The 22,681-nt window shown below is 37.3% G+C and overlaps 1 protein-coding gene across 5 annotated transcripts in view; it reads right to left on the bottom strand.

The window, feature by feature from the left end:
* USP15 (ubiquitin specific peptidase 15) overlaps positions 1-21,149 on the bottom strand; it is a 60,983-nt gene extending 39,834 nt beyond the window's left edge. For 4 of the 5 annotated variants that reach the window (XR_005629545.1, XM_039726665.1, XM_039726666.1 and 1 more), the window contains exons 1-4: positions 20,993-21,149; positions 9,944-10,071; positions 6,822-6,952; positions 4,027-4,153 (exon numbers count right to left, since the gene is read on the bottom strand). Coding sequence is in view for 4 of the 5 variants with exons in the window: in XM_039726665.1 (XP_039582599.1) it covers positions 4,027-4,153; positions 6,822-6,952; positions 9,944-10,071; positions 20,993-21,081 (475 nt within the window). In the remaining variant the exon portion in view is untranslated. Of the gene's footprint in view, positions 1-4,026; positions 4,154-4,772; positions 4,835-6,821; positions 6,953-9,943; positions 10,072-20,992 lie in introns of those variants that run through there. The other variant, XM_039726667.1, reaches the window with a different exon arrangement.
* Between the last annotated feature and the right edge of the window lie 1,532 nt (positions 21,150-22,681).

Raw genomic sequence — 22,681 nt, 5'->3', positions numbered from 1 at the left:
TTCCGTAAATCAAACCTTTTTGGGTTTTATGCTTCTACCCATATCCAAGTGCAATTAGCACTACACCACACTATATATGTGTGAAGTTTAATTCACATGTCCACAGAACAAAAAAAAAAAGACTGTTCTGTAAAACTGAAGCACAAAAATTTATTCTAAAAGGGGGGTGAAAGATTTTACGTCCCTGAAAGATTCAAAGAAAGGTCTGCCAGCTCCTATTCTACAGAAATATAACCAGTGTTACATAATTTTAAGGTAGCATAGCTTACGTACAACTGAAATTTAAATGAAGTTTTTAACTAACACTATTTTTCTTGCAAAAAAATAGAGTTTACTGAAGAGTTGGGTTTTTAAGCTAATATGTACAGTGCTGTATCATAGCAATCCCACTTAGCTGCTTTTTTAAATTGGTAGATTCACAAAGGCCCATGGAAGCTATGTCTCATAACAGCTAACACAAAACACAAAACAGGAGCCAAAAAACAAACGCTTTATTCCTGATCATTGAAAGCATAATTACAAAAATGGGCCCTGTAATCTCTTTGAAAGACATTCCTCCAAAGTCTAAGGACAAAACACTAGTCTGTCAGCTTCTCTTGCTCCCTTTCACTCAAGATTTTTTTCTCTTCCACTAGGTTGAACAGGAAAAGCCAAACTGAGACCCAAAACTTAAAAGTAACTTGCAGAAGTCCAGACATTGGCTTGTGAAATGTATTACAATGGGCTGATATATTTGTAGATATTGTAGGCAACTGAATACAGTTTGTTTCTGTACTAGTTATCACACTTTTTTGTCTGAAAGAAAGTGTTAGACTTTAGTCGCAGATCTGTTAGTCGCAGATGATATATAGGCAAGGCAGGTGATATCAACAAAGCAAGAGACTTATTTGATTTTTTGGGTTTAAAAAACCCATCATGTACTGTCTTAATTCTCAACCAATGAATTCAAATAATTATGTCTGAATATAAGAATAAAACTAGTCAGCAAAATCTTGTAAAAAAAAAGTAGAAAATCTAGATCTATCAGTGGCTTTCACTAAAAGAAGAATTTACAAAATATAATTTTTCATTCTATTAATACCATGGCAATTAATTATCTGAGCACTGCAAGTAGTTCCCTTCACAAGCACTAAGCTAACATTTATTAAGTTAGTTTTTAACATATTCCAGCTTTGCTAACAGAACCATTACAAGACAGGAGGAATCAATCCCATTGGATGACTACACAATTATTATGTCCAAGACACATGTTCCACTTGACTACTATGCCAATTTTGAGACTCTGAAAATAAGATTCTTTTATGTACTTCCATGAACATATAACCAATGCTCACTTCATAATTCTTCCTCCCATCCTCACCAACTATTACTGGAGTGCTGGTTTATGAAGTAAAGTGGAAGTGTCTGCTTCAGCATATATGAAAACTTATCAGACAGATACCGTCTGAGTCACATTGTGTACGGGGCTCTCCCCTAGCAGAATCACAGATTCATTCAAGTTGCACAAGACACCCAAGATGAGTCCAACCTTTCACCAAACACCAGCATATCAACTAAATGACAGCACTAAGTGTCACATGTAGTCAGTTCTAAAACACATCCAGGGATGGTGACTCCAACACTTCCCTGGGGAGTTTTAGTTACATACATCCAGTGTATGACATGATCAGTACTAGCATGATGCTTAAAAGGCACAGGAAGAATTGCCATTTAAAGATGCCTCTCACTCCACCAGCTGTATACCCACAATTTGAGATAGTTCAATTTGAGAGTTAAAAGTTACAGATACAGATAATAACCTATATTGTTAAATTCACAGAGCTTATTCATGAGAACAACTGCATGCTTGAAGTACTATTTTGAAAGACCACCTGGAACAGTCTTGATGAGATGCTGAAAGAGTTCAGGAATCCTAATACAAATAAATCCTGGCTCCTAAAGCTAGTGCAATCACAAATGCTGGCCACAGGAAACTCTTAGATGTTAAGTTAATGTTAAGATGTCAGTCCGAAGTGACTTTGTACTAATTTATTGACACAGATTAGTTTAGCATCTATTTGAGTGGAAAAGCAAAGGTATTCCAGGAATAACACATATCTGAAGACTGATAGGTGAGTATTATATTATACTTAGGATATTTCTCTGTTTGTTTTTCTTTTTAATGAAGAAAGGTCTTGTACTTATTTTTTGAGAGCAGTAAATAATATAACCAATGATGGTGGACAGAAAAATTAAAATTTCTTGAAAGGACTGTATTACCCTGTGTCTACTCAGTTCTGTGGAGCTGTTACTGACTCTTTTGTATTACAAGCCTTCTGCAACTATAATAAAAATGCATCCCTTAAGTGGAACATACAAGGAAGAGTGAAAAATAATCAAGATTCTGAAAGATCCTTCTTGCATTATTATTGATATAATAAGCATTTCTGCTGTGTATTTGATGAATTTCAGAACTACCTTAAATATACTTGAGGTAATAAGCAGGGGGGAAAAACCCACAATCTAAGTAATGCATAAGAGGGATAAGTTACTATTTCACTCTTAAAGTGGGTTGAATTTTTCTAGCTCTTCTTCTAAGGTACAAACTGGACACTTGAGCGAGGATACCGCTGCTGTGTACTCTACACAAGAAGCTTCAGGAAGGGCACGTTTTTAAAGGCTTCCAGAAGCATATCATGCACATTTCAGGAAAGCAAACAAGGCCAGTGTCTGGAAAGGGATTGCCAGTGAACTCTGACCGCTTCTCATTACCTTTTACAACAATTTATTTATAATTTTAATTCTCTCTTTGCTAAGAAAAAATGAATATATCTTCAAGTAACTATCATTCCAAAATGCCCTGCTTCTGGTTAGAGAAAGAAAATTCATCCATTACCTATAATTTCAGTGATACAATTAAATTCAGTATGGCTGCAAAATAGCTTGCATTGGGTCCTAAGGGAAGGACAATGTTAAATTGCTTTTTCCAAGTTCCTGGTTTCCTCAGAAAATAATGAAGTATAACCTCCCAAGTTAAAACAGATCTCAAAAAGCCAAATTAACAACAAACCTTGTTTTGAGGAGAATTTTCACAATTTTAAAGTTTTTATTCTGATACAAGAGGTGACTCTTTTTCTAACTTAAAATATTGAAATTTAACAAAGTAAAATGATTACATCTAAGCAAGCAATCTGCAAAGAAGGCTGGTAAGTATAAGTCACTACTCATAATGTGAATAGAAGCAAAAGCTAAAAACATACACTGCTGTCATGAAATATAAACAAAGTGATGGCTGGACATACAGTGCCAAGGGCATAAAGTACAGTTCTGCATGAAGTACAAAATTATACAAATACAGACGACTGAAAGACTCTTATCTCAGCTACACATGCACAAATACACACCAAAAAATGAGGAGCAATATCTTTGAAAATGTTCAGATATTTCAACATCAAATATCTTATCAAAATACTGCTTCAAACAATGACAGAATGCTCAACGAGCAGTCAAAATAAATACAAATAAAGGTAACTTAAAGGTTTAATAGCGGATTCAATTACTGTAAAAGATTGTGTCTGGCCTGCCACTTCACAACATGAAGAGTACTGCCTTTGTAGGTCACCTTTAGGCATTAATAAATTAAGTAAATTCTTTCTTGTGTTTTGTAATGTATCTTTCTCTTTGTATATATGATTAAAATGTGTTGGTTAATGAAACACATAAAAATACAGTTCTTACACATCAAAAGCCAAGAAAAAGTACTATTAAATCCAATAAACAACATCACACTATTCACTTTCTTCAAAGCTCAAACCTCTAAAGTTAATACAGATGCTTAGATAATAAAACATGCAATTATATTGTTACAGTTGTATTAAACCCCCTCAAAATTCCAATCTGTTAACTTTTAACCTTGACCCAAACAAAATTACTCCCATTGTTTTTAATGTCAAAATAGCCATCTATCATTTTATCTATACATTTATTCAGAACTTGCTACCACATACAAGTGCCAATCACATATTTTTAGAAAATAGTTGTGCATACCTATTGTATCAGCTTTACTAAATCTTCGTGTGACAACATTGTTCATATTTCCATTTTCACACAGTTTTAATTCTGTTAGATATACTTCTACTTTGCAGTGCTTTACAAACATACCCTGTTCAACGACCTGAAAAACAGAATAGGATCACATATCAGTCTGAGTATGTTTTCATATGCACACACTTCAAGATATTTTTGAGAACTCCTCAAGAAACTGAAGCTCATGTAATATAAGACACTTAATAAATGCAAAAAATGAGAACTAAAATTCTCCTATAACTTTTTAGAAATACAGTAAACTAGAAATTACTGCTTTCCATGATGATGACTGTCTTACCTGTACATAACACGATGACTTTCAAAGTGTAGAAAGGAGAAATCACAAATATGCAATCTTAATCCAAAGATATGTGACCAAAAGGTAAAAACACCCACAAGGTACTTTTATTTCCAAATACATTCATGATATATTACTTCCACAGAATATCAAGAAAAAGTTTTCACAGTTATGAGTACTTATCAAAAATATACTACACACTAATAAAATCTGGATATCACATTTTTAAACAAAACCTACAAATCTTCCCCTTACGTTCCAATAATGAATATATTAATTTGAAATTTTACCTACTCATTAGAGTTGTTTATTCTATGTTCATTTTTTAAATACAGATTACAGAATAGTTAAACATACAGGATTTGTTTTTTAATAAAAGTAAAATGTAGAAAAAAATATTCAGGGTCACCTCTTAAATGTTTTTCCCTTTGATCTTCCAAAGTGTAACTGCACAGTCATGTAGACTGCTCCAAAAATAACCATCAGCCTGATATGTGATACATCTGACAAATACGGTTAAAATAAAGCCACCAGCGAATTACTAGGAGAGATCTGCTATCTGCTGTACAAATATAACTTACATGTATGTGCCATAGGGAAAGAACGAAGAAATTAGTGAATTATTTCATTCCCTACCTTACCTTTAATGACTGTCAATCATGGCATTTAAACAAAAATGCATCTTAATTTGAGCAGCTCAATAGTTTTCATCTGCTGGAGTCACAACAAAATAGTGGCAGCAAACAAACTATGCAGTGCGGCTAGCACATTTCTAAGAATAAAAACTGACACTCTAGTGGTAGTACAACCTATTACAAGAAGTCTTAATATTATTTGATGTAGATCAAATACAAAATTTTATCAATTTAAAATTTGGATCCACATTTCAAAAATAGCTAATGCTATAAAGGGGATGAAAGAAAAGTATAATACCATGTTTATGAAAAAAAAACAAACCAACTCATAATGGCAAACAGGAAAAAAATGGTGAACAACAAAAGCATCAGAAACAAAAATGCTGAACTGGAATATGCTTCTCTGAGGATAACTGCTGTTCATACAGGCAGAAAATAACAAAGCTATGCCACTTTACCTGGCCACTCATTATACTCCATGTATTTTTCCAGTTAGTTACTTCCAAGTGGAATGGAAATTACATTAATTTCATTGCTCCCTCCTACCATTTTCCTCCCTAACTGAAAAAATTACAGACTTTTTACTTTACCATGATGATGGAAGAGTATGCAGTTTACTGAAATCCATCTTCAGAAAAAACAATACCAAGTTGATAACAGATATATCTTTAAAGAAAGTGAGTTATTTTAATGGATTTCAGCTTTAACAGAACTGGACAAAATGACAGACATTTCAGGGATGTCTCTTTAAAACAAAGCCAAAAACCAAACAACTATTTTATCATATTAGAGAAAATATAATAAAACCCTTTAACAAACTTCTATTACTGGCCAAATTAATTTTGAAGACCCAAAACTTCTTCTACAGCTGTATCTACCATTTATTTGAAGAGTCAACTTTAAGTTAGCCAGCATGCACTCAGTTAGACCATACTTATGTCATAAGAAGGAAACAAAAGTTGTATTACACCAGGAACCATAAAACTAAATTCTAAGCCTAATATTTTTTCAGTGATTTAAAAATAATTAAAATAAAGATCCCCATAACTGAAAAAAATGCATCCTAGTAGCCAACACATAAAGGATAAATATACCAAAATGTATTTTAAAAACTAAGTAATTCAGTTCAGTGAGGATGCAACTGTAATCACTCAATCGAAAATCCTAAGAAATAACAAAACCAAAAAAAGATTGTATGATCAATAAACTGGTGAAATGTCCTCTCACCTTTAAAAATAAAGGGTGTTATGAGCTTGGAGCAAACAAAAAAATTTAAAGATGTTAATTTTTCAGTATCTCATATTGATGGAGGGCCACACTATCCACCATACCGTGGCCTACTACTTGCACTGAGGGAAGCTTTTTTGGTTAAAGAAAGAACTCCCTTAGCAAGCAGCTGAGCAGAGTGTTTATCAGAAAGAAACTACCAATTATCCACCAATGTTAACATTATTAGAGCTAGACTTTTCACTAACATAGTCAATACAGTTTTAGAATTATTTACCTAATTACAAAATCATTTGCATTAATAGCCATATAAGCTTCTAAAGCAAACTCTTCTTGAGATATTTATTCAGAGAACTTACTTCCAGGAAAAGAAAGTATTAAGTCATTCTTTGCATCCCCCTGCCTCAATATTACACGTTTAAGCCTTAAAAATTTGCGTAAAAACTCAGTATCAATAAGCAACTAAAGCAGGAGTTCTTAATATGATTATCATAGGCTAGGACTTAAAAGTCTGCTAATCAATTCCTGTGCAACATCTGTGTATTTACAGGAGTATATGTGAATCATACTAATTCCAGCAGGGAGTTGAAGAGTACCTTGCGTGCAATTGGCTCTTGACCGTCCATCAGTGTGTACCAGCTCACTAGCCTATTCCAGCCTTCAGTTGGCAGAAGGATGTAGTCCAGCTCATCAATGAGATGTTCCTTGAGAGACTGAGAATCACCATCTATAAGAGAAAGATTATTTTCACTCAAATACTGCAATTCTGTACTTGAATTTTTAATGTAACATTTTTAACATAAAGAGCAGACAAAATATTTTGAGTCACAATTATGTCACCGGTATCCAGTTCATGCTTAGCACACCTATTACAGGTGGTTTTCTTTACAGTATGAGTGACAACTTTATACTCCCATGCAATCATAAGCACCTAGTTTGTTATCATACATCATCCTAGCTTTCAGAGAAACAAATTCATTTCTCCCACTCACTTCACACATATTCCCACATCATCATGGATACTTCCACAGCTGAAAATGAGAATGAGTAGTTAACTGTAGATTCAAGAACAAACTTTGAAGTAATTCACCCTAAGTCAGACTAGGAAAGTAGCATAGTACAACTTCCTATTTCAAGGATCCTATGTGCTCTGTTAACAGTCACTACAAAATTCTTTGCAGAGAAGGGGAGATGCTGCTCTTGAGTGAAGGACAACTTGCAATCTCTTAATGTAAGCAGCGTGCTTTTAGTTTTCATTCGATCTTTATTACTAGCAGCTATCTTTTAGGTCTACGAGGTTATTCCAGGTGTGAGCCACTGTGAGCTTCAAACATTTAAGGCAGCTGTCCTTCCGTCTGGAAGCATCACATCACATTGTAACTGGGAGCACAATGAGGGGAGAAATCCACAAGCACTTGTTCAGGTCTGCATAACTCTTCACAAGACTCACACGGTATTTCTGCACTGATTTTATATAGTGAGAAGGTGTAATATGGATTCTGTTATCTCCTTCTAAAAATACCAACATTTCTTGTAATATAATTTTTTTTCAGAACCACTAAACAGATACCCTGATTCTGACAATTCAGTCCCTCATATACAGCACTGTTTTCTATGATGAACAATCAGCTACTCTAAATACCTACTTCCTTGCGCCCGCTTTGACGATGTATCTCTTCTTTTGAACATGACACGTGCATTACATCATATTCGATCTTTTTTGCACATGTTGAGATTAACTGAAATCTCTACCTGTTACTTTTCATTGCTCTCACTTCATCCAAATGTTCTGGAAACAAGGGAGAAGCATTTAAGTAATATAAGCACAACATACTGCTTCAGTTTCCTGGAATCAGTCTTTTACAGATTCAATTAGTTTTCCTTATCACTGCATTACATTGCAGAATATCTGAGAAAGCATGCCCATTTTAGATTATTTTATTCTTTATATCAGATGCACATTTTTAAGGAGAGCAGCATGACAGCAAGCAGAGCATACTATGTGCCAAAGACAAGATTAAAATCCAAGCATTTTCAGGGTCAGTTTATGCTACATAGAAAACCTAGTATAGAGGACTTGCTTTACAGTGTGTGAAAGAAAAGCTATTACTTGCTGGGCATTAATGTCCTTAATTTCAACTGGAACAGTAGATGTCAGAGGGTAACTGGATGCATGGAATCACTGCCAATGTAGAGCCATAGTTTAGAACCATGACTGAGCAAAAAGTGAAGTTCACAACCCCTCATGCTGTTTATTTTGAAAGGGGCACTGGTAGTGTCAAAACAACAGAATACAGGTTTTCAGAAGCTTCTATGAAAATGGCTAACATGACTTCTAATTTGGACAGCCAACCCTAAATTAGACTTCATAACAACAGTAATTTTAAGCTGAACAGGTATGTAGATTACGTAGATTAAGTTATAAATGGTACAGATGAACTAACAGTGTTTGACACAACTAGAAATCACCTACTTTTGAGGGGGAAGACACAAAAAAGAGAACAAACAGATGCGACCTCACTGAGGATAAAAAGATGTTGCTACATCTCATGTCAGCTGAGCTGTATCACCTGAACATCCCTGCCTCACAGCAAGATTTACTACAAGAATGTACAAAACATCTAAATCCTCACATTTCAGAAAACAAAACACAACACTCACCTGGAGCAAAAAGACCTTAAAGTTTCTGGATGGAAAAGAACATATAGATGTATATGACAATAAAGCACTTTCTACAAAGGCACTGGTCAGTGTCAGACATACTCATTCACACTGACAATTAGTAGAACATGGTACAACAAGTTTTATAAAAGGTGCAATCATCTATAACATTCAATTTGTAAAATAATGAAATACTAATTACAGAAGTTTTGAAATTGAGAAAACCAGGAGCTCATAAGCCCTGTAAAGTTGGCAAAACTGGTATTACTCTCCATGCCAATATAACAAGCAGTATTATTTCATTACCTGTAACTGCAAAGAAGAAAACCAATTATCTGTTCAATTTTGTATCTGCTAGATTAAATATTAACATCTTTAATGGTATTTTGATACTGGACATTAAATACAGAATGTGAAGATTAAAATATGTGGAAAAGTATTCTGAGACCTGTGTTCACAAATTTGACTACACTTCAGCCGAAGTCAGTAAGACCTGAGTAATCAAAGCAGTGACAGAGTTCAATATCCTTACAAGACCATAAAGAAAATAGGAAATTATCCTCCATCATTCCACACAACTTAAGTCACCGAACTGAATAATAGCACTTCTTCAATTGTTCCAGAACTAATGTAAGGGTTTGGGGCTTATTTACAGAAATAAGCTTCAGAGTTCAACTAAAAAATCTTATTTTAAATCAACCAATTTGGTTAAGCTACCAAAAAAAGGGAAATCATAGCGAACTCAAGCCACCTTTTTTCAACTTGACCAATTTTCAGGTTTCAAGACAGCCCAGAATCTCATTATAAACCAGGAATTTCTATATTATTACATGTTTTGTTACCATTGCAAAGAAGTTCCAATAACTGTATTTATAAAATTGTGGTTTACCAGGGAAATCTATTCCAGTTTCTTTGTCATGGTCAGAAAAGAAACCAAAATTTTTACCTTTATGTATGGTGAGGTTCATTTAAACTGCCAACCTTCAAAAGATGAACTACCTGTGACAATTTTGCACTTAATGTACTATAGAATTATTTCACAGTGAGAGGCAGTTACCTTTGAGAAGTCCAGAGTTATCAATAGGACCAGGGTACACATTCTGATCTCCCATCTGGTATTTGTCCCAGCTGTCAAAACCAACATATTTTTTCCACTGTTTGAACCAGCGACTATCCACTAGATACCTTAAAAGGAAGAAGACATATGTATTAATTACTGGCATTCTACTACTTTCTACCTCATTCATGAAAACATACCAGCATTCTTTCATCAGCCCTTGTGAAATGACAGTGCTTTTCTCTCTGTACTGCTAACCATTATCAGCATCTCCTACCAGTGAGGACTTTGGCTGGGGTCAATTAAAGAGCGCACTAACAGAGCCATGTACAATTTTACAAGACTGCCAATAACCGGTATCAGAGGCTGAAAAACAGCAAGCTGAAAAAAAAATTGTCCCTTTTTAGCATGAAGAATTGTCACCTTTAATTCCTGTTCTTTATTTTCAAATCCAGGAGATTCAAGTTAAATCTCCATAATTAGACAGCCCTTGAAAAAAGTGAGAGAGAACTTTCAGTAAAGAATTGTCTACTGCTGCAGTTTTATTTATAACATTCAAGTGCAACTTAAAAAACTTCAGGACTCTGATGCCTTGTCAAGAACCAGAGAGCATGTTTTCTTCCTCTGAGTCAACATCAACACAAACAGTAAATGCTCTGCTTTTGACAGAGGACTACACGTTCCTCCTACAAATAATTATCAACATCACACTTCATATAAAGAGATTATATCTCGAATCTCAGCTCTATAGTATTTTTACTCAGATTAAACTGTTGTCACAGTCTGGCTTCTACAAAGTCCACTGATACCTACATTTTATACTTTTTTGTCCAGAATTTCTTTAAGATCAAGATACCAAATTTTATCAGTGATGCTCAGATTTGTACTTATTTTTTTAAGATATCATGCATTATTTCTCCTTCCTAAAAGTATTCATAATCTGCTGCCTTGTCTGTTCCAAATATTTTGCTACTATGGTAGGATGAAACAGAATTTGATTAATTTGACATGCCCTTGCCTTTATACACTAAGTTTTCATTCTCATGAATGTACTTAAGGCCAAGAGCATTCTCCCTTTCTCTTCTGCTGTGGCCATCCAGCTCTATTCCACAAGAGCTGTAACTGTGCGTGGTTATGAATGCAGCCACCACCAAGCCTGCTAGCCTTGTCCCATTGGCCTCGACTTTCTTGACCTAAATTTCAATGAGCTATCAATCTTAAGAAGCAAAGATATAATTTTACACAGAAGAGAAACTATCATACAGGCAAACTGCCTTTAATTGATGCTTAAGAAATTACTGCTCCTGGAGAATCATTTTACTTTTCAAATGCTTTGTCTTAAATGTCTTATCACACTCCAGTAACAGAGTGATTAATACAAATTTTTGATAATAAAATTTAACAGTGTGAGAAAGCTTGGGGTCCACTGTTCTAGATTTTAAATATTCAACATTATCTATTTCAACACTTCATCAGCTTTCTTCTTCCACATCCAATTAATTTTGCCATCAACCAAAATTTGCTGTGCAGTATCTCTTTAGAGTCCTCCTTAACAGAGATTTTGTAGCATTGCTGTTTCCTAACACGAAGTGCAAAAAAATCTTTCATCATTTCCCCTCACATTTAGGTATTTTGCATTTAGCAATTTTTTCAGGCTCAAATAAGAGCTTAATATTTCTGGTATAAAGAAAGCTGAAAGGCCACTTACAAATCATGCAAGTATGTAAGTATGCTAAGAACTAAACAGCACAGTCAAGTTCCTTTACCACAAAGCAGAGGTACCACGCATTACATGGAAAAGTTTAGAAAATTTATTCCACCACGAAAAGAATATTTGCACATAGATATTTCAAAAAATGCTAGCAGACACTATAGACGTGAATTCTTACAGCAAATTACTGGCTATAGGCATGTATGTGCACGTTACATGTATATCTATGTTTTATACATATTAAGTGTTTTAATGACCATTCTGCTACTTTTGCTTCAACAGAAATCTGGTACAGGTGAGAAAAGCTATTTTGAGTTACCGTTGAACACAGTCACAGTAGCTATAATTGTCTCTCTTATCCTGGTTTAAGAATGGTATTCCCCAGTTTAGCACTCTGAATTTAAAAAACCAAAACCATGAACTGCTCCCCTTCCCTCACCCCAAAAAAAACGGGCATTACAGACTGAGATAGTAACAATTTACTGGAAACAGAAATGAGATGAGAAAAAGAAACAGTAACAGCAACAATATTAATAACAGAAGTGTAAAAAGAGAGTGATTTACACACAAAATGCTCATCCTTGGGACAATGAACAATGGTGGATGGACTTCCCCCTCCTGCCATGCCTTTGCTCCTCCTGAAGCCACACCTCTCTTCCCCAAGCAGGAGGCCTTGACTCCCACCCTGGGGGTGGCAGAGCATAGTAACGCGGACATGCCCTGCTCATCCTTGGGACAATGAACAATGGTGGATGGACTTCCCCCTCCTGCCATGCCTTTGCTCCTCCTGAAGCCACACCTCTCTTCCCCAAGCAGGAGCCCTTGACTCCCACCCCTGGGGGTGGCAGAGCATAATAACGTGGACATGCCTAGGGCTGGGCTCCAGGCTCCATTCCCTCACCATGGAAAAATTAACTCCATCCCAGCCAAAACCAGAACACCCCATTACAAGAACTTGCTCTTGATCAAGACATGAAATACTACTTTTGCAGACAGATTAGGGAAACCAGAAATTTGCATTCAAATGCCATACACTACCCTCATTTTATGCAAGAGGGATATGCCACATTAAAGATTATGCTGGGGAAGGGAAAAAAAAAGGAGCACGATTACACCATGCTCAGTTTAAGGCAAATCAATCAAACTGCTAAAGCACTTCTGTAGCTAAGATCTAGACTTCTTAGCATTAATGGGAAAAGTAATAATCAGAGATTTATAATTTACAGCTTTTGACTCTAAAAAGACATTCAATATAGCATTCTTATCAAGATCAACAAGACGCATCATCTGCACAAGAGAAGGCAAACCTTTGGAAGGCAACTTATCTTCTCACCAATGTTATAATATCCATGACACAGTCAACCACCTGAAAACTAAGTATTACCTATGAGGGACATCCAGTAATTTAAGAGAAAGCTCAAGTAATCAGAACTACATCTGCTAAATTCTCATTTGTTAAATGATATTTGATCCCTTTTCAAGGAAAAAGTATTAATGGACTTGGACCAGATACACTACCCTGTAATGTGTGTTGTCCCAGATACAAAAATAGAATGCCGTGCATTACTAAAATAGAGACCAAAATATACGTATATTAAGCTTGGTACAATGTTTTGCCTTTATTTTTGTTACTATTACCTAATGCAGGAAGGAGTTCCAAATGAGTCTAACGCTACAGCAGTTTTCTGAACTGTGGACCTGACTAAGAAGGCTACCCCAGAACTCCCCATCAAAGTGAAAATGTACGGCCTATCTATTGCTTTAGAATTATGATTAAGAAATGTTTGTTATCTGATGGAATCAAGATCTCAGGAAACACAAATTTTGCTCTCTGGCATGTCATCAGTTTAGTTAGTGAACAGGATAACCAACCCATCTTTTGAGGTAAAAGAAATCTGGAGGATTTGAATAAAGACTGAAGTCCAGAACAGTCTCAAATTTCTAGATATTCTGCTTTGGAGGACAAATCTTAAAAACTAAGACAACTGCACAGCCAAAAGAACTGGTTAACTCTAAGACAGCAGATACCTGACATTTCTAATAAATCAGTAATTGAAGAAAATAGTACAACCTAGTCACTTAGAGCCAACTGGTCAATAACATAGAACACTGGAATACTCCCAAACCTTTACCTAAAAGTAAACAAAAACATGCACATACCACTTGCTGAAAATTACACTCAAATATGGAATTTTCAGTATTGACAGCACTGGAAGTATCTGTACAGTTTACTTAGCTTTTGGAGTTTTTTCTTGGTTATATTATGTATACTTAAAATTTTCTTTGTGCAAGTAGAATCAGAAACTACAGAACATGTGAGTATGTTCTCAGTTCATGTCTGGCCTAATTCACTACCCAGTATCTACTTCTGAGAAGAGCTCCAGATTGCTTTACCAGATATATCTGCTCTCTTCTATAAAAATGTTTCTTGCTTGTCTGAAATGGATTACCATATATAACGGACAATTTATATTCTAGACTCCTCTGGAATGCCAGATAGTGGAATAAAACACGAGGAAATGGAATGAAGCTGCAACAGGGGAATCATGAAAAGCCTGAGAGGGTGGCTGGTCACTGGAACAGGCTACCTTAGAGAAGTGGTCACAGCACCAAGCTGGCCAGTTCAAGGATCACCTGGAAGACATTCTTAGCCATATGGTTTAGCTTTAGGCAGTCCTGCAAAGAGCAGGAAGTTGGATTCAATGTCCCTTATGGGTTCCCTTCAATTTGGGATATTTGGCCTTGGCCAGTGGTCAGTCCATCTGGAGCTGGCTGGCACTGGCTCTGTAAGGCCCAGGGGAAGCTTCTGAAGCTTCTCCTAAAAGCCACCCCTGTAGCAACCCCACTACCAACACTTGCTATGAAAACCCAATAAAACTGGGTCACCCAAATAAATTTAACAGAAAAGACCATATCCTTATGTATGACCAAATGATCAACTGTAGAGAGTCAAGGCAGCCCAAAATGGGATTACTTACAGCCTTTGCACACAACTTACAAGTACAAAAATCTGAAGCTATTACAAGACTTGAAATACACCTTTATTTCTTAAATAAAAACTCAGCAAATAATGAAAATCAATTTTAAGTTTATGGAAGTTTTAAAATTTTGTAGCTGCATTACTACATGGACATTTCACTGAACAAAAGAAAGTACTAGCAGGAAACTAACTGATTTCTAAAATTCTCCCATGGTTTGAAACTTTTAATGTAATTCAAGTTCACCTGTAATTTACTGCATATTTTGCCTTAATAAACCTAATTAACATAACAGAAACATTACACAAGTACAACAGCATTCATTCTTTACTTCAGCATCCAAGGTGACAGAAAAATATCTGAACAGTATAACTAAGACCTTGATATTTCCCACTGCTGTCAAAAGCTTCTGAATTCTTGTGACCATTATGCACAGACAGAATTAAACAACATGTAACCTACATTTGTTTATAATGACTGATATTTCAGCTTTTTGAATTAAAAATCAAAGCAGAAAACTTTAATATGCAATAAAGACATTTCACAGAGAGACACTCATTCTGCACTGTGTACTGCTGGGACATCGTATCTTCTGAACAGAAGCTATTTCACTTTTAACAGTAAAACTGTGCAAATTGTCCAGAGAGATAGGTGAGGATTTTTTTTTCCTCTCCTCACTGTGCATGAGTACAGATTAAGCAATACAGAGGACAAAGTGGAACAACTGTTTTGCAGAAAGCAAATTAGGACTCCTGCTTAAAGGCACAGCATCTGATTTTTGTTCTTGCACAACTGCAACTATAAAAGTAAGAACATAAGAAAGGGTTTGTATTTGTATTTCTGCTTTGATGAAGGTGATGAAAATTGCTTGACCAAATGCACTCAAAATTAATAGATGCCTTTAAATTAAATTTTCTTCCAGAATTAACAAGTTCTTAAAGTTCAAAATGGTGATAATTATTCTACTCTATCACACAAACCACACCATCATTTTATTCAAAATACAGGCAAATCCACAAGAAAAAAGTGCAGGTGTCAAAAACAACAACAAAAAATTAGTTTACCTCCCATTTTTAAGAAATCCATCCAAGTATTCCAGATTCTTCTTCAGAAATAAGTGTTTAGCTCAACAAAATGCACCAGGATTTCAAATCAACAAATCAAATTCTCACTACAGCTCGTGATATGCTTCACTGCCATAATGTGCTACAGTAGCCTAAGCAGCACATGCTTCATCCTTACGCCACACCGGCCTCTTCAAGAGGCCAACCGAAAAGTATAATTCAGCCAAAATTAGTGGAGCACAATTTTATGTTAAAATTTCAGTGTGAACATTTTATTTATATTAAGAACTATATAAGTGGTCTACATACCCTTAGAAATTTTCCATTTAAGTAAAGACTTGTCATTAAAAAACAATCTAACAAATCAATTTTCAGTCAGAAGCCTGGAACAAACATGATTTTAATATGCTTTCACCTCACCTGATCAATTAACAGAAGAAAAATGCATCTACTCATCTCCACTGTAAATATTATCCAGAAAAATTAAAATCTTTGTGAACTACTGGTCACATGCAGCACCAGTCCTTATGCAGAGAGAAACCTAACATCAAACTTCAACCACAAGGTTTAAAAGTCAAAATCAGCAACTTAAACCTCATTTGAAAATAAAAACCCATCCAACTCTTAATCTATCCTTGGAACACTGACATAAGTGTTCCTTGTTTCTCATTTTATGAAGTTCTCAAAATAATTTAGAATATCATTCCAAATATTTGAAGTGCAGGTCCATAACATCTCATCATGCCCTCAGTGAAATCAAGTAAAATCTTCCATTAACATTCAGTCTAGATTCTGTTCATGTACAACACAATGATGGATAATGAAATGTGGAAAACACTGAGAAGACGATACTTAGAAAAAAGTACATGGCCTGACTCTTGGGGATGTCCTGGGCAGGGCTGAGTTGGACTTGATGATCTTTGTGGGTCCCTTCCAGCTCAGCATGTTCTTTGAAGCCCACAGTGTAAAATGACATTAAAGCTAAGCACTTCAGCATCAAGGCTATCATCAATGATGGGCACTGCAGGGTTTTTCAGCAGGGCTACAGATGCAGCCCTGTTCATCAAGATTCCTGAGTTTTCACTGCAGCCAGAATTAAAATGCTTGTATGTTCAGTGGAGAAATTCACTTCTGGAGGAAAAATCCCTTAAGGCTGAACTTACCACACCTACTGATCACTCACTGGGAAGGATTTTTACCCCACTTCATTTTTACTTCCTCTCTTCAGTGACCAAGTATTACAATTGGAAAGGCAATGAAATTCCCACAGGTTAAGAAAATAATATATCTTTTCACCATTCATGAAATGTACTGCATGGGTAACAACAGTACTCTACCTAGACTCATCAGAATTTCAGAAGTGAGGTGTATCAGACACACCTGAAAACTAAAAACATTATACTTCTGAGGTTTTACTAATTTGCAAGTCTTAAAAACCAAGAAGAGATTAAGAATCTATCTTATCACTCTTGTAAAGTGATGACTGGCACCAAAATCCATTGGCTAACAGGGCTGAAAATCAACATCTTCCTTCTGGCCTAAACCTGACTAGCTTCACTTTACATAGTGTCTTAAATCTTTATCTGCTCATCTAAAAATCCTTATCCTAGAAGACATCTTCCTCTTACGTAACTATTTCACAACTCAACAGACAAAGATTCTCCAAGCTCTTCTCTGAAAGGCAAGGCTTCTGCTTTCCCTATTAGATTTGAGATGTCTGAACTTATTCTAAATGAACACCTTCTGTCACATATGGACACCAGAACTGGACAATAGAATGGTTTCACTAATATATTCTGTATACAGTACATATTTGTAGTGCTACTTGGTATTCCCTATTCAAACATCTAATGATTGCATTTGTTCCCTTAGCCACTAAATAAACCCCATGTGATAGTTTTTGTCCACTGTAACTGCCTAATTCTTGTCCAAGTGTCTTCTATATTCTCATCAGCTCTCAAATTGTTATGGCAAGCAATAGATGAAAGAAGCACAGTAGGGACACTCTGGAAGGAAGAGAGAGAAAAAGTGATAAAACTGATTGCTGAGCTGTTAGCTATTTTTAAGTCACTATCATGCACTTTAAGTAAAACATTCACTGGCAGGTGAGAAATGTGGTTACATGTCCTAAACCATGGAGGGTCAATATGTGCAAGAGTGTGAGAGCATTTGTAATGTCATATCTAAGCTACTGGGACAACATTTCTGACTCGGCCACAAAAGAGCAGGAACTACAGGGAAATAAGGGCAGAAGGTGGTTTTAAAGGCAAAATCAAAAAATCACACTTTCACATGGGGAAGAAATTACAGAGAAATCACCCAAGAAGTCACATAGAAAAACTGATGGTCTTCCCCTCTATGACACAACTGCTCCATTGCAAATAACTTTCAGTATTGAAAACTGTACTTCCATGATATTGTTAAAAACAGAAAAGCTTGGCAAGGTTCTCAAGAATATCACTGCAGCTACAAAGACATTAAATTACATCATCAAGACCAGTTGGTCACACAAATTATACCGTGCCTAAACATCTGGTGAACATCAACAGCTCTTCAATTTGAGAGTGAAAGACACTGAGTTCAGATTTGCCTGCACCTGTAACAACCAATAATTTTTGTCATTCTACATGAGAGGGTAAAATCTCCTCATAAAATCAATTCTCCTCACTTGTCAAGCACCAGCAGAATTTCAAAATACTGAGATGTAATTGTATTGGATGCTAAAACTGTGAGACATACAATGAAATGCTGCATTTTTTCTTTTCCTAAAGAGAAAAGAACCACAGAACCTGAAGATCCTTTGGACAATACTGCAAGAAGTAAAACTTATATTAATTCAAGTTCTGTGGAACAAAGTGTAGTTTTTATACTGACTTTACTAACAAAAGTAGACAACATTATTCAAAAGAACTGATAAAGGAAGTTCATTGCTGGAAAATTCTGTTTTTTATTTAATGTATGTTTGGAAAAATAGGATAAATGGAAATACAGAAGAATCCTCCATCTCTGAGAATTTATTAATTTATTAACTGGCCATAAAGAATGAAAAAAAGACCACTAGAACAAACCAGCCCAAAATCTTGTCCCTGCAGTTGAAGCAGTTAAAAGACACTAACCTTGTCTGTCCACTGAAGCAATACAGCTTCATGCATACTATTCCCAAGCTACCATTAAATACATCTAATGGAACAAACTCTACAGCTCACTAAACCACCTGTTCAACCGGTTTCTAGTTCTAGCAATTATTCTTCCAATACCCAACTCTAAAAATGTTGCATTTCAAGTCAATTTTATTTCTTTCTCTCTGCAGTGTACACGAAGAACAAACAAATAAATTTGTCAGCCACGTCATGGATGCTTCTAAGATCTGCCTCTCTTTGCGCTATTCTTTAGTTGCTTTCTTCTTAGAGAAAACCCCCAAAGCTTTATACTTTCCATCTGCAGCTTATTGTTCTCTCCATTTTAAATTCTGAAGAACATGGAAAAGACTTTCAATGTACAAGCCAGTATTTTTAAAATATTGCATTTGAGTGTTTTCAAGCTCAAACAGAACAGGCTGGTATGGCATTCTTGAAATTTTTTTCAGCAATATTTACTACTGAATCAATGCAATTCTGAATCATGGCTTACAGCAACTTAACTGTTTTTTCCTTACTGATGTCCCAAAAGATCAAAAAGCCATTTACAAAATACCTCTACAAAAGCCTTTGGACTAAATGTACCGTTTAATTTGTGAAGATAGCTGCACAGTCAAAATATAAATCCTATGAATGCACAAGCATACACATTTATGCAGCTCGATTTAACAGTTCATGAGTAAAACTTAATGGGACTTTGCTGTAGCTTATTCAGTTTTAAAACATTTGACTTATATCAGTGTCAATCACAGCTAGATATATTTTCACAGAACATTTAGAAGCTTTTCGCACATAACTGATCCTTCTGTATTAAAATAGTGAACATACTAAAAAAAGTAAACAGCACAGTTAACTTACTGTTTCGGTCACGATGTCAACTAGTCATAAAAGTACTATCACTTTGAACAATATTAACTGCTCGAAACATTGTTTTAGTAACTGGGAATTACCCAACAGAACCATAAAAAAAACAGTCATGAAAGACATCAAGCTTGAGCACGCTTTTACTATTGCTGGTCATTTTCAACACTACCATGTGAATTCATTTCCTTTTTCTAGTTTCTTACACTTTTTCAGTTTTAAGAGCAGGCTGTTCGTATGCCAAAACCGAACATATACTCAGCAGTATTTGAATAATGCATCAGAATGTATGCTTCTGACACATGCTGCAGTATCAACACTGTTAAATATAGTCTTTTATAGAACTGGAACAGAAAGTGATGACAGCTGAAATGAGGTGGGCTAGTTCTGCTTCTGTGTATTCATAGTTAATTTTCTCTAAGTTAATGCTTCAGCCTTTGTCTTTGGGTGACAGTTTCACACAGGAAGAGATGAAGAGGTTGAGTCGTGGAAAAAGTGTCAGTTCCTTATTTTTTCCCCTCCTAAAGAAAGGTCCAATTTCCTAGCCTCACAGAACTACAACTACAGAAGCTCAATTACCAAATACACGCCAAAAACAGGTGCTTATTTAACCGTGATTATCCTGTTGACTATTTGTATGACACACTAAGGAATATTTTATGACTGACCAGAAAAACGCATTTTTCAAACGTTCATCTTTGAAAAGGTATCATCAGGGCCTGCTCACACCTCCAGGGCCTCTTTCTTAGGAAACTAACACGTTTACAGTCACAATAAAATTTAAACTCAAGGTTTGTCACAGCCACGGACGGCTACCAAGGCACCTAGGCCAGAGTCCAGATATCATTTCTGATAACGTGAAGGTGACGCCGGGGCCATTTCAGCCTGGCTAATGGAAGGAACGCCGGCTAGCAGAGCTCTTCTCCCCCACCTCAATACTCCTGGCGCAGCCCAAACAAGCCCCGTGCGGGCTGCGGGCCCGCCCCGGCAGGGCGCTGACCTCGGTGCCTCCGCGCAGCCCGGGCCCGGCCGAGGCCCCGCCGCGCCCAGGCGGCCGCTCCCCGCCTGGCAGGGGCTGCGGGAACCGAGCGGCGGGAAGCGCGTGCCACAGCACTGCCTCCCCGCCCTTGTCACCCGCCTCCACTTTCGCGGCAGCGGGAGAGACGCCGAGCCGCCCCCGGGAGCGGCTGGGGGGGGGCGAGGGGAAGGAGGTCGGTCCCTCCGGCAGCCAAGCGGCCCCGGGGGCGGGGGGACGCCGCCCGCGCCGGTCCGCCCGAGCCCCCCCGCTCCTCCCTCACCAGGTGTCGCCCTTGCGGAGGGCGGTTTTGAGCAGCGCCGCGACGTCCGTGCGCTGGGTCTCCAGATCCGCCGCGCCTCCCTCCGCCATCTTCTCCGCCCGGCAGCGGCAGCGGCGGCAGGGGCAGGAGCGCGCCGCGCTGCATGCTGGGAGTGACGCCTGCAGGGGGCGGCCGCGGCCCCGCCCTTCCCAGAAGCCGCGGGGCGAGGGCCGGAGCGGGCCCGAGCGGGGCAGCGCCCCCTGGCGGCCCGGAGGTCCTCCGTCCCGGGCGCGGTGCCGCTCCCCCTCAGCCGGGGAGGGACGGGCAGGCGACATTGCCCTCAGTGCCTTAACTGGAACGCGTGCATAATCACAGCCCTTCCGCCCCGCTGCCGGATGAGTGGTGTTTGGATCACCGTAATTCATTTGATGATACCGTCTGCGATGTTGTGCAAATACTGTGGCGGGTTCAAATAGTCTGTGTGACTCGCATTATCTTTTCCAGACCGTGGCAGCAGCCAGCGGATGATTTGTTGTTTTTGATTCGGTCGCTCTTACCTGAACCTTATACAAACAGTGCAACCTGTTGCTTGGCATTTCACACACACACACACAAAAAAAAAAAAAAAAAAAAAAAAAAAGACGGCCACATATTCCATTACATAACCAGGTTTTTCCTCTGTCTTCACGTCTGTATGGAGATTTCAAAGAGTCAAAATGGTGTGAGAATTTAGGGCTGGGGTGCTGGTTACAAACACTTGAAAACGCGAGTTTGTTCTTGTAGCTCTGGCTGGTGCAAGTGGAATGCCTGCAATTGTGTCCCTTAGCCCCTCCCTGTGCCCCACTGTGTGACTGACACCAGCAGCGTGTCTCAGGCTGCCAGTTAACTATTATGAGCTATTAGGCATTATTAGCTAATTAGCACATAGAATCTACTAGCATGTAGCTTTTACCAACAGCACTAAAAAGCGCTATTTAGATATGTGCGCTGCAAAAAAAAAAAAATAGAAGGAAGACTTATGCAGACATGGTAGTACAAAGCTAAATATTATGTCAGGATTATCAGTGAGGATGACGATATTGAAATAAAGGCAAAATTATAATACGAAAATCATATCAAATATGTAAGAACTCCCAGGAGCTCAGAGCGACTGGTGATGACATTCATGGCTTCTCTAGGAGCTGGAATGTGAAATTCCGAGAGGAGGGGGAAGGAAGTAAAACATAAATGTTAGCAGGAGCTGTGGATCTAATGGCTACATTTAATGAGAGAAAACTTAACTGAACCACAAGAAGAAGGTTTCCAGCCACTTCCTGAGTAATTTTTTTGGTTAGAATCTCCAAGTTTAAAAAGAACTTTGACAAGTTCCCACCCCACACACACCAGGGCTTAACAGATAACTATAGTGTTTTACACTCTGAAAGTTATCTCTGTTCCAAAATTGAATTTCTACAGAAATTATATTTTCATGGAAATTTTGGGGAAAATATTTCTGAATCCATGGTGCTGGAAAACTGCATTTGTTGTTCATCAGGTTGTAGCAGGACCATCAACACTTACTGTGCCAGAAGGTTCACCTGGAGGCACCCATGCCTCTGTGCTTTGTGTTGCATAACTGCAGTTACTCACGGAAAGCTCTCCTCTTCCTGAGTTCAGTCTATTTGTGGTACAGAAACGGATACTGACAGGTATTAGGTGCTACAAATAGAG

Source organism: Passer montanus, unplaced genomic scaffold, assembly GCF_014805655.1.
Source record: "Passer montanus isolate IOZ18808 unplaced genomic scaffold, ASM1480565v1 scaffold6, whole genome shotgun sequence".
Lineage (NCBI taxonomy): Eukaryota > Metazoa > Chordata > Aves > Passeriformes > Passeridae > Passer > Passer montanus.
The sequence above is the reverse complement of the archived record's forward strand: the minus strand, read 5'-3'. Positions and strand labels throughout refer to the sequence as shown.